General features: G+C 44.9%; 1 protein-coding gene across 4 annotated transcripts in view; it reads right to left on the reverse strand.

Moving 5' to 3' along the window:
• Positions 1-6,690: 6,690 nt before the first annotated feature.
• The window catches only part of PTPRB (protein tyrosine phosphatase receptor type B), a 69,705-nt gene continuing 63,601 nt past the window's right edge, over positions 6,691-12,794 (reverse strand). For 3 of the 4 annotated variants that reach the window (XM_054832727.1, XM_054832717.1, XM_054832736.1), the window contains 2 exons: positions 12,490-12,610; positions 6,691-11,433 (listed from right to left, as the gene is read on the reverse strand). In XM_054832727.1, coding sequence (XP_054688702.1) covers positions 11,411-11,433; positions 12,490-12,610 — 144 coding nt within the window. In that variant the 3' untranslated portion in view covers positions 6,691-11,410. Of the gene's footprint in view, positions 11,434-12,448; positions 12,611-12,794 lie in introns of those variants that run through there. The other variant, XM_054832707.1, reaches the window with a different exon arrangement.

A 12,794-nucleotide genomic window follows, 5' to 3' on the forward strand; every position in this document is an offset into this window, starting at 1 on the left:
AATTACTTCAAGGCCCATATACCTCCCAAATCTGTCTGTGCCTCTGCTGTAAGTTTTAAAATGCACCACTGTTTTCTATAGCATCTTGCATGCCATCTGTTTTCCAAATCACTTTCCTCAGCTGCATAATTTAATTACCAAGATAAGAACTAGAGGGGGGAGGATATGGAGAGGTAGGTAAGGGAAATTTGTTTGTGAAGTCTCTGCACCAAATTCTCCCTTTCACTGCACGGGTACTAGAAGACATAAAGTGGCATTTCAGGAGCAAAGGGGACCTGGCCACACTGAAAAGACCCTCAGCCTCACCACCTCCCCTGAGGAGGTCCATGCGGGGAACAGTGCCACCATGCTGGGCTTTCATGTGTTGGCGTAACACAGGGCATGAACCAATATCCATCCTCCTGCTGTCCAGAGCTTTTCTTTCCCTTTCTCTGGTCCCCTCTTTGAGGCTGGTTTCCAGACATCAGTCATACTTGCACCTACGGGAAAGCCAGAATTAGACCCCCTTTTTTTCAAATCCATCATCCCTGTTCTTCACAGATGTAGGTGGCAGGCTGGGGACCAAGCTGGATTTTCTGGGGAGCAGCCTGGTGGGCTTGTGAGGGGCAGGTCAGGCTCTGCCAGGGTGGGTGGGCTAAGGGAGCGGGGAAAGGTCCAAGAAGCAAGAAGAGCGATGTCTGACAACCCACGCCCTGCCAGCCCGCAGCAGCGTGAAAACCTTAGACGCTCTCTCCTGCAACAGACTGGGGAGATTAAAAATAGTCATTTGTTTTTGTTGATAACAAGGTAATTTTAACACAGATCACTTCCCCAGTCTGTTGTGCTGAGTGGTGACAAGCAGAGGCATGTGGGAATGAATGGGCAGTACAGGGGCTGGAAAGGAGGAGGTGGGCGAGAGCCGGTTCCTGGGGGACAGCAGCAGCTGGCACAGATGATTCAAGTGTGTTTTCTCCCGGCGAGGCTGAGTGAGGAAGAAGGAGGAGTGGGTCCCACCTCGGCGTGAGGACCTCCTGGGCAAGGTGCGTGTGCTCCCACTTGCACTGCATGGTCGTGGAGGCTCAGGCCCCTGCTCAGAGCACAGCTGGGTCCAGCTCCTGTGATCGCACCGTATGGTCCTTCACAGGCTTTTCTTTCATCTGGCCTCAGGCAGCATGTTGGATGGAGAAGGGAAATTAAATAAAAGATGTCCCCACAAAGTTGGTGGAGGTCTTTTGTGGCTTTACCCTCTTCCAGGCTGCCTTCCCATCCCAGGGTGGATTTATGTGCATTTTTCCCCAATGCAATGAATGTGTCTTCCCTAGACAAGAGCAGTAGATGTTCACTCACCATATTTTCTGTCTTTTCTCCTTTTCCTCTGATGGACTCAGTGCGACAAAGTGTTTAGGTCTAATCCCACCAAAGCAAACAGAAATCCATGTTGAAGAACATTGCCAGGATCTGAAATTTTCCTACCTGCTCTGGTTCATCAACCACAACATACCTGACATCAGCTCTTCCTTTTGCTTTTTCCCTCCTCCATTTTTGCCATTGAAATTTCGGGCATCTTAAAGGCAAGATTTCAGCCACCCTGGGAGCTGCCGGAGGGGTCCGGGGGAGTTGCTTGTTCACCAGAATGTTTAGAAAAAATTTGTCACAGCCTGACCAGATCTAATTGACATGATGTGTAAGAAACGGGTTCCTTGGATATTTTTAGTGCTCTCCAACCTTTCTAACATAGATCTGCAGGGCATTAATTAATTCCAGTTGTCTGCCAGTTCATTCTCTCAAAGTCAGACTCTCACAAATAATTTGGCTCCAGGTGTCTTTTAGGTCCAGTGATAAGATAACAAGATGCTGGCATTTATCATGCGTGGTGTCTTGAGCATATCTTTTCTGATCTGTTTGATACTTTGGACATTATATACCTCTTTATTGCCTTTGCATGTACCCATCTTTTTCTCTTAGTGGTTTCATTACTACTACTTTAGTCATTGACAGGTAGGAGAAATGCCCCCAATTAACACATGGACCTTTCTGTAGCAGGCCTTTATTTGCATAACATTTTCTTCCCCAGCCAAACTGCATGGAGCATTCTGACCACCTTTGCTTTCTGCATCCAATTATTTTTACTCTGTGTTTTCACAGTGTAGCTCAGCTCATACCAAATCTATTTGGGTAGCTTTACTATGTGCCATCTGGTCTGTGTTTGATTTTCCAGGAAGTTTGGGCTTTCTTATCTGTAACGCCACTAGTCTCTTTTTTAATTTCAGGATTCTTTACTCTCTGTGGGATGGAAAACAAAATTGAAGGGCATTTTTTTGTGCTGGCTGCCCTAGAGCTTCAGACTTGGTCCAGGCAAAAACCAGATGCATTTGTGCCGTGTATCCAATGGGAGCAGGAGAGACCTCAGGATTATAGTAGGAACAGATAATTTTTAAAACTTCTTATAATAAGTTTGCAAAGTGGAACCAATTTTGATAACTTTGCAGCTTCCAGTAGGGGTGTGGCAAGACAAGCAAATGGATTTAAAATATATCCCCACCTCTATTGACATATATGCGTGTGTGTGTGTCTATGCCAAGGACAGGGAGAATTTCTAAAGGAGTAGGTATTCCCTGCCGATTTCTTCATGCATGTAGACTGATGCAGGGATCTAGTGCTAGTGTCCTGTTGAGCCACCCAAAGCAGTTGCTTTCCCCTCTGAAGAGGCCTCTGGCACTGTTTTCCCCAGCAGTTTGTTATTCTGATGATTACTGACAGCACTTCAGCTGCAGATCTCGCATGCTCACCAGTGGCAGGCTGAACTGGTGTGAGAACTGGGCTTGGGTCTTAGTTTAATGGCAGACGTCTGAGTGTGGCTCCAAAGGGCATTGCTTAAGTTCAGAGCTTTGCTCCAAAACCGCAGAGCAGCTCCTGCCTCAAGGAGGCCCCGGGACCACCCATTGGGCAGGGTGAAGTAGCCCAACTCTTAGGTCATCCCCAAATGTGACTAGGGTAGAGAGATAGTAAGCAGTTCATTTAAGCCCATGGATGTCTACATTAGGCACTGTACAAGTCTACTAAGATGCCTGCTTTGTCAATGTAACCGCTTTCTGTGTCTGATGAGAGACATACTTCCGGGGTATGGTTCTTCTGACCCTCTTTGGCTGCCTGGGGATAAGAAGCCATAAGGGCAGGTTGGGATGATTACCCCAGACAGTCATCTCTCTGCTGGAAATGTTTGTGTGTGATCAGATGGAAACACTCCTGGTGTTTGCTCTTTCTCCACAGTCAATGAGGTTCTCCAGAAGGCACTTCAGACCTGAAATACCAGAGGTGACTGCCACAACAGGTTTGAGGAGATGGGGGGAGCCTGGGTTAGGCAGTGGCTTGGTCAGTGCCTCCTGAGTGCAGCCTGTGTATGGCAGGTGTAAGTCAATGGTATCTTGGTGCCTGGCTCCCACATTCAACGGGCAAAGTGATCATTTCTCAGCTGATGGAAATGCTACAGCTCCACTAGAAGCAGAGACAAGGACATACTGACTGTACATTGTTCTCCACAAGAAGGAAGGACTTGACCAAAGCCAAATTTATGCTCCTGATAACCCACCGAAGGGTTTTTATGGAGATGTTATATTAGCCCTATCATCAGCTTTCTCCTGTCCAGGTTTTGGACCTATGCAGGAGGGTGCACTTGACCTTCGTTCAGCAAAACATGCCTGGTTTTAAGGCCTGGTGCAAACTAGCCCAGCCAAGTATGTAGAAAAAGCATCCATGAGAACCAGCATGTGAAACGGGGCTGCCGTGAGATGCTTCCCCCCGGGGGGGGCTCACTCAGCTCAACCCTTTCTATCTGTGCCCCATCTTTTGGAGAGGATAGTGGCATGGGTGAAGATTTGTGGCGGCAGAAATACCCGGTTTCAGGCCCATTCTTGTCCTAGAAGGATTCAAATTGCAGGTCTCAGGTGGCACCTGATGAGCAGGTTGTGTGGCCTCAGCGCTGCGCGGAGAGCAGGAAAACTCTGCCTTTACCCTCGGTAAGAGGTAGCTGCTCGAGCTGCTCTCCACTATTGATTTGGCACATAAACAGGCCTGGGTGCTTGAACACCAAAGACAAGCAAGGACACGGCATGTAATTTGGCAGGGATATTGGCATGAGCATGGGGAAGGCCGTGTACAAAAATGTCTGGCCCAGCCACCGCAGCACTTGCCAGCGACGCTCGGTGCCCAGCATTTGGCTGCTGCCCAAGGCCATGGCTGTCACCCTCTCGGCCTGGCTCTTGGCAGCGGTCTCGTGCTCTCAGCCCTCGTACAGCACGGCGTGCCCCCGTGGGAGGGGAGGCAGCGGTTGTACAGCACTGGTGGCTGGCCAACCCGGCAAATCCCCATCATGTGCCTCTGCAGTCCACCCCCATGTGCCATGGCCCGTGATGGAAGGCCTCAGCATGGAGGGAAGAACTGTGGTGGTGCTGAGACCCAGCTGACTACCTCATAGTTTCCTTTCTTTGACCCCTGAAGTGGTGTGTGCCCATCTGGAGCATCTCCGGGGGCCAGGACACACTCCTGCCACCCTTTCTAGCTGGGAATTTGGGTCAGGAGGGGTGTGGAGGGCAGCCTGCAGCTGGACTTGGCGTGGACCCTTCTGGTGCTGATGGCAGGGACCCTGCCCTGGTCAGTGACAGCCCTCAGGGGGACTTTTGCCTCTTTTAGGGGCCCCAGGACCTCCGCAACATCAAAGCTGTAGGTGCTAAGGTGATGCTCTGCCTGGAGACTTAAAGACTTCGAGGTCTGCAAAAAGCTTTGCCATCTTGCACCTTGGTGCCTCTACGCCTGCTTGGTGCTTCTGACTGCTCCAAGCCCCTGGAAGCAGGGGCCATCCCTCGTCCCAAGCAAAGCCACTTGGTGTGGCGAGGTTTCGCATGACACAAATGACAGATAGCATCTAACTTGGGTATAAAGAGGACGTCAGGCACCTGCAGGATCCAGACCCCAAAAAGCGTGAGGCACATGTGCCTGGTCCTGCAAACACAAGCAGCGATGAAGACCCCAGGGTTTTTTGTGCCTGAAGACCCTCACCTGCCAACGCTGCTGGGTCCTGCTCTGCCCTGCGCACTCCTGGACATGCGCACCCCGCATGGCTGCGTGCCCAGCAAGCAGAGACGGCACCCGCAGCCGCCGTGCGATGGAAACCAGCAGATCAATTCAAAGGGGTGGCCATCGGTGGCTCAGAGATTGATACAGCCCAGCCGCTGTGCAGTGACCACGGCGCCACTGCCGCCTCCCTCCCAGCAATCGGGCGGCCATGCACGGCCTGTCGGCAGCCGCTGCAGAGCACGTCCCCCAGCCCCACGCATCACTGATCCCGAGAACAGGAAGAGCAGGTCTGGCTTTCGCAACTCCTCCAAAACATCATTTTCCAGAAATTAATTGGTATACTGGTTTACTCTTTTTTTTCTTCTTTTGTTGCTGCTGGCGGTTTTTGAACAGGTCAGGACTGGTATTGTACCTGAGTGATGTACAGAGGCTTTGTTAGTAACACTCAAAATTTTCATTTGTGGTATTTGCTGACATATCGGTATCGCCACGTCGTGCCTGCCATAAGACGTCTGACACCAGCAGCTATTTCCGGGGCTTAAGAATCCAGCTGACAGCAAAGGCCGGCACTAGCAGAACAAGGAAATTATTATCTAGCACTGGTACAGGAAATGACTTACCAGACAAAACAGCCAGCTCACAGGTATGAAGCCCAGGTAAAAATTGGGTCCATTTTGTAAAAATAACAAGTTAAAAACTTGATTCTGGCAATATTTTAACAGGAACCAACCACTGTGTTCTTGTCAAACTAGAAGAGACCCTCTGTGTTTCCATTTCCTTGCTGTACCTTGTAAAAACATTTGTATTTCTTCTTGTCTGCAATGCTGGACATGTTTCTCCTGTGTGGAGATATTAATTGTACATAATTTTATCTTTATTACTGCTCTTTTGTGTTGGCTTCAGGACAGAGTGTGGCTCAGAGGTGAGCTTTTACATCACAAAGAGAAAATCCAACTCCTCCCTCAGCCTTCAGTACCTATCCCCCTCAGCAAATAGCTCACAGTACAGAATATAAGCTAATAAATCATTCTTTCTTTTAAATAAACAGAATTAGCTTACCCTAAACACTTCTGATGACAAATAAGGAATAACCGAGGCACGGAGTGTTGGCAACGAGCACACTACTGCCAAGCACCCAGAACCCACAAGAATTCTAATGGTTTTAAGCATTGTGGAGAGTGAGAGGGGAAAAAAATATATTTGTTCAAAAGCATGGTTCATATCTTCGGGTAGTAGGCAGTGATGGATCTCCAGCACGGTGTTAATTGGTGCAACTGCCTGGTGAAATGTCTCTAGAATAACAGGCACTCGAGTTGAGGATGCACTGTTGTTTCAAATACCCATTATGTAACCCAGACAGTATTTGGTTTATTAAAGGAGGAGGGCAGAGAACCGGGGAGGTGAAGGGAATGACGTTATCTTTCTGCACGGGCACTAATCCGGCCAGCAGGCAACAGCAGAGCCCCCCTTCCCAACAGGCTGAGGCTGCTGATGAATATAATGTTCTCTGAAGACCGTCTCACTTGAAATCAAACTCACTTATGACCTTTTCTCTGAGCAGCAGGACAACAAAATCCATAATGCAAAGGCAGTTAAACAGAAGACGAGGATGCAATTTTTTTTTTTTAAATGAATGTTTTATTCATGAACTATTTATAAAAATGTGTAAAATATACTCAAATATATTTGATTTGTTGACTGTAGCTAAAAATATAAAAATATACTTAAGAAATGCATAAATTAAATTGACAATAGTGGCACAATTCTGTGTTCACCCAGTGTTTGTTAGGAACACAAATATAAGTAATTATATAGCATATGAGAATGGAATATGTGCTGAAGATGTTTTTCAGCCACTTTACTCCAGGCACTGGCAAAGTATTTATGGCTAGCCACATTTAAAAGTCGTGGGTTTTTTCACTCTAAGATACCACCCTGCTGTAGAGCAATATATATTTAGCTACTTGACGTTACTTACAGTATTTCTTTAGCTTTTAAATAACCCAAACCCAACCAAATCATCACACATATCAATCTACCAGCATCACTGAAACTGTGTGTGCCCAAATGCCACAGTAGCTGCTAAATTTAGCTAGTCCCTAGTCTCCAATATTTCCTGCCAGTCTTAAAAACCAAATCTGAATCTGAACTAGCTGTTGCTCTGCGAGGTCACCGGTATCAGATCAATTTGCTTTGGCCATGGTGGTGCTACCAACAGGTCAGGAGTTTGAGTTCGTCAGCCTGAGGGACAGCAGAGGGCACGGGATCCACAGTGAGCTGCCCAAGTACGGAGCTGCACACTCATCTTCTATTCAAAGTTGCAGCCTCCTGGGACTACAGGTCCCAGAGCTCACGGCTCCGGAGCCAAAATGTCTGTGACAGGGCCGTCAGGGGAGTGGTGGTCATTCTATATTGCATTTTATTCACACAAACTGCATGTCTGAAGTACTGAAAGAAGTCTGAACAAATGTAAGCACCTGCCATGCCACTCCTTGGTAGTGAAGCTGCAGCTGCAGCAGGCTGTATCTCTGAACGTCAGACGTGTTTCTCCGATCTGTGGCCCTGGGAGGAGATGCTAATATAGTGATTAGATGGTTATTTTTTCTCATCCCTCTGGCCCATATATTAACTCCCAGGCTGAGGAGCATGGCTAAGTGCTCATATACTCCTATCTGTCTAGTATTTAACTTTTTGCTTTCAAAGTCAAAGCGTAAATAACTGTATATGATACATAATATAAACTTAAAGCTCACACATTTTCTTTTCTCTGTTCTACAACTGAAAGGAAATTCATAGTATATCATGGCATAAAATAATATTTCTGGCAATTTTAGGCACGTATATAAGCTGTATAAATAACTATAGCAGCAGAGAAAAATGTATAAAGTTGCACTTTTATGACATCTTCACAGTATGTCTATTTCTCTCACCCACTTCTATGTTCCATTAGTAACAAAAAATATCATTTATCAACTCCAGCTATGCAAAATCTTTTTTTTTTTTTCTACAATCGGTAGTGGATCTTGTAATTGTATTGCACAGATTAAAAAAACACATCTATTACAATTTTTTCATTATTAAATAACTTTCAATACAAAAATTTGAATTAACCTAAAAGCCCAACCCTGCAAGTGCTTCAGAAGCAGAATGGCATTCTTGAGGCAAGCATTCCAGTTGACTTTCATGGAAGTACTCAGGTAGCTTTGTGGACAATGCAGAGATTCACAGGACTGGGCTCCAAGTGTGCAAATCTTAGCTTATGGATCAGCGACAACACTAGCCTTGCTTTATAACATTATTATTGGGAAATGTCAAGAAGGGAATTCTGAACATCATTTGTGGACATTCAAAAGAGAAACATCCTCTTCAGCGGAGGACGTCTTTTTCCTTAAGAGCTGTCTTTGCTCGGTACAAGTCCATTCTTGTTACATTAACAATTTCCCATTGGTCCTGTTATTCAGCTTAGAGGCACAGTAAATATAATTAATTGTACTGAGAAGTAAGTGTCTTATTAACAAAATGCTACATAGATACTTTTTACTTATTCTCGGTGGATTTACACTGGTTTCATATGACCAGAATTGGCTAGAAAGCAGAACCAGAGCAATAATGTGTGTGTACAGTCTCACGCGTGACCTAGCTAGGCAGAGATGTAAAGCTGCTCAAGAGCATTGTGCCAGAGCGTTTAAGGTCATCTGTCATGTTATTAAGTGATGAGGGGGAAGAGGCTTATGAACTGTGTCAATTATTAGCTGAGAGAAAAGATGTCAATAGCTGTCTGCTACGACATCATCATTTTGGGTGCAGATTGGTGAACTCTGGAGGTGCTGAGGAGGGAGCTGAGAAATAATGTTAAAAAGAGCAGAACGATGTGTGTCTTTCTGAAAATGATGAACAACATGCATACATAGTATACAATCAGACGTTTGCCCTCAGATCATATATTATTGAGCGAGTTCCATTTCCCTCAGCATAAAAAATGACACAGTGATATATAGTGTGAGATAATTTATAGGGTACATTTGGTACATCTTCACAGTGTAATTGTACTACTGGTAACTAACGTGGTGATCTTCGTTCCTCAGCTACCGCTGCAAAAAGAAAAGACTAAATGCAGTGCACGTAGTACAACGGCAATTTCCATGATGCCCTAAGTTCAGCTGTTATTAGCAAGGTCAATGATTGATCTAAAAAGCTGCCATGCTTGTTTGTCCTTGCTTGCTAACCTACAGTCTGTCTAGCAAAGGAAACAGAGAAAAAAGGGGCCTGCAGAAAATTTGCACATTTCTTTGTGGCTTTGCTTAGATTTCCCTCTGTGAAAACAGCTTCCACTATAATGCCCTTCCTTTCTTCTTCAGATCCCACTAAGGATGGTGAATCTTGACGTCTGTGTGGGGCCAAAGAGGATGTGCAAGAGGAATGCGCAGTATTTTCATACAGACATCTAAAAGGTTAGCCAAGATTACACGTTCTGAGCAGCTGTGAAAGCTGATATGAAGGGTGGCTTCTGAGGCATCCGAGGATATTTGGTCAAGACAGGGTGAGACTCCAGATGGAGTAAGAAGGAAGAAGGACTATCAAGCTGTTTCCTACTCTCTAGGAAAACCAGAGTGACACGGCTGTGCATAGTCCTGCTGGTTCTGCTTTGAAATGATTTAAGAAAACTATGTCAGAGCTGCCTTGCAAGCTTCCTAAGCCATCGTCAGGCAGGTGCTCCTACTGCAAGGATAGTGTGGCTCCAATAAATCATGGTGAAATCACGGTAGTCTTGGCTCAGGGCCACAGCAGTTCCTCAGTTAGGCACTTAGGTGTATTGGCTGGTTTTCTGGAGGCCTTCAGAAATATTTATTCCTCTCCAAAATAAAAGTGGAATTTTGGCACTTGTCTTCAGTAGCAGGCTATGTTTTCTCTAGGTAAAATGTGCGTTATAAGAGGAGAACTATCAAGCCCTTCTTTTTGTGATGGAGAAGAACTGTGTGCTGCCTCTTCTCTATTTGTTTGAAGAGCATTTTGTAAAGACAAAGCACAGATGAACAGAGTGTTCAAGTCAGTCCCTTGAATGAGAAGCCTCTTTACAGAGGAGAGAGGATGTGCCTAATCCGCTTGGCTGAGCAGGATACTTGGTGAGTGCTCTTCGATTGCACTTCTTGCTAATCACTAAATGCTTTGAGTCAGCCAATGATTAGCGCAGCCCTGCCAGCCTACATCCCCTGGTTTACTGATGAGCCTCCATCTAAGTGGAGGAGTCTTTCTATGTGGAGATGCTGGGGCCACGCTTTTCCCTTTGTGAAAGCAAGTGGCATTTGAAGGAGACCTACTTGGGCCAAGGCAGCTACGCTGCAAGCAGCTTAACGCCAAAGCCAGTTGTGTAAACAGTGGGATATATACCTTTATCTCTTTATTTCAAAACGTTTATAATCTCTCTACTTTTTAAGCTGTCATGGTACAGCGTTGTATTTAATGAGCTATGGAAGTTGACAGACTTCACATCCTTACAGGTCTGTTAACATGAATGTCTGAGGTGTTTCCTTGAACACCTTTCTCATTATAACAGTACACAAGTGAAAATGCACAGACACAGGCTGTGGTCTGATTCTGCTCCCTTAAACCAGTGTAAAGAAATCAGAATGTGACCTATCTCCCCTCAAAGCATGTTGGGGGAGGGAAAGGTCTGCTAGACTTCACGGCAGCGTGTGTTGTTTGATATTTTTCTACTATGTCACATTAGACTGAAACAGTTGCTTCTAGTGAGGTGGATCCTGTTTTGTTTGGCTGTTAATGAGTTCTGCAAAAGGTATGTCATTGTGTTATGGGTTATACTCATTTTTGTCAGATGACAAGCAGTAAGTTTAAAGTGTAGAGTAGCATTGTAATTCCTATACAGGACTACCGTTCCCTTGCTTAATAGTAGCTTATTTCATCTCGCAAACACTGAACTAGTTAAAAAAAAAAAAAAAAAGAGGTTCTCCTTACAGGATTTTTCCGGTGTGTTACATGCCAATACATAACCTGCCCCAAATGCAGCAGTCCTGTTAGCCATACAATTTAAAATAGTTTATGTAGAACAGTTCATAAAAACTGTGATAAGAAAATAATAGTATTATCTGAAGCATAATATTAATATAAACAATACAGAAAAAATACATATTTACATAATGCCAAAATACAATTATATACATTAATATCTATTACATTTAAATTATATATCTTTTTTAAAAATCACCAGACCAATAAATTATACACAGTCTCAGTAGAAAGGTCTGGTACCTTTCTAGTGCATGAAATACATACATAAAAAAACCCAAACAAAACCCCTAGATAACAAACGTGGTCACAAAAGCAGTTGTCTGTAACATTATTAGTGCCTTGAATAAACAGCATCTGAAAGCAAGGAAAAGTGAGATTAGACAAAATAAAACAACCCAGGTGGCTTCACATCCAACTCTGCCAGCTGACCACAGTGCTCTGAAAGGTGATTGTGTGGCAGCAGTGCTGGCCGGTGACGGATGTAACAGCTAAAGAGCACATCCCACCTCTGCTTTTGCTAGCACTCCCAAGATGTGGAACCCTGTTTATTTCAGTCCTCAGTCTCCTCCAAGCCTGCTCTACCTGTTGATGACAACTCTGATTTCTATGGGCTAGGTCAAGAAAATTATTTTGATCTCTCATCATATAGTGTCAATTCCTAACGTCCAAATCTGAGGAGCTACCGAGATCCTGCTGTTGGGCTCTGAAAACTTCTACAGCCCATAGGATCAGCTCTACCAAGTCTCTACCAGGACACACAGGCCACCTTTGCTTATAGCTTCTCCAGAGTGGTCCTCCAGCCATAAGAACATGAGGTGAAGGGCAGTGCTAGTGCCAAATTTGCTACTCCTGCAATTCTCCTCGTCAAGGGACTGTATACAGGCTAGGAAAAAAAGCCTACAAGGATGGAGAGTTGGGGAAGAAAGAGCACGGCCTCGGACACATACATTATCCAGCCAAAGCAGATGGGAAGTCTCCTGAGGCTGCCTACATGGTCAACAGCAAATGAGGGTGATTCAGGACAGAAATTGAACTCCGTGAACGACAGAAGAGCCCAATGAGCCCAGCCAGTGGCCTCAATGTACTTGAAAGCGAATGGTGTAAACACTGGTGAGGTAAAGGAGGAAGCCAGTATCATGATAGGGAAGGGGTTCAGGTCCCCCAACAGCATAGGAGTCATGAAGTGTGAGACAGGGAGAGCACAAAGCTAAGGTAGGAGCAGGAAGAGATACTATAATGAGTACCAATGAAGGAAATAAAGATGCAATTGCAGAGTGACAAGAGCACAGAAGTGAAGAAATCAAAGTCCAGGAAGAGAAGAAAGGGATAGCACAACTATCCTCCCTCAATTACATTGTCAATGAGCTATTACATTTGAAACATTTTACAAGTTGATAAACTTGCACTTACCTCTGTGATACTCTGGATTCACATTTTCATATATTGGAAACAAGGGATTTTCTTGTTCACTGCGAAGTTTCCTGGCTCTTAACACATCTCTCACACATTGATGCAGATACACATATTGACACTGCAAAAGAATTTTTTTTAAGTCACTCTGGGAAAATTTGTAATTTAATTTTCTGTATGGTGACAAATCATTACAGGCTAACTCCCTCATACAAAATCAGGACTGGTGTTAAAAATGAAAATATACTTCTAGAATTAATCTCCTTTTCATGCTAGTAACATAGTAAACTTTTGTGATCACTTGT

Source organism: Grus americana, chromosome 1 (genome assembly GCF_028858705.1).
Source record: "Grus americana isolate bGruAme1 chromosome 1, bGruAme1.mat, whole genome shotgun sequence".
In the NCBI taxonomy this organism is placed as follows: domain Eukaryota; kingdom Metazoa; phylum Chordata; class Aves; order Gruiformes; family Gruidae; genus Grus; species Grus americana.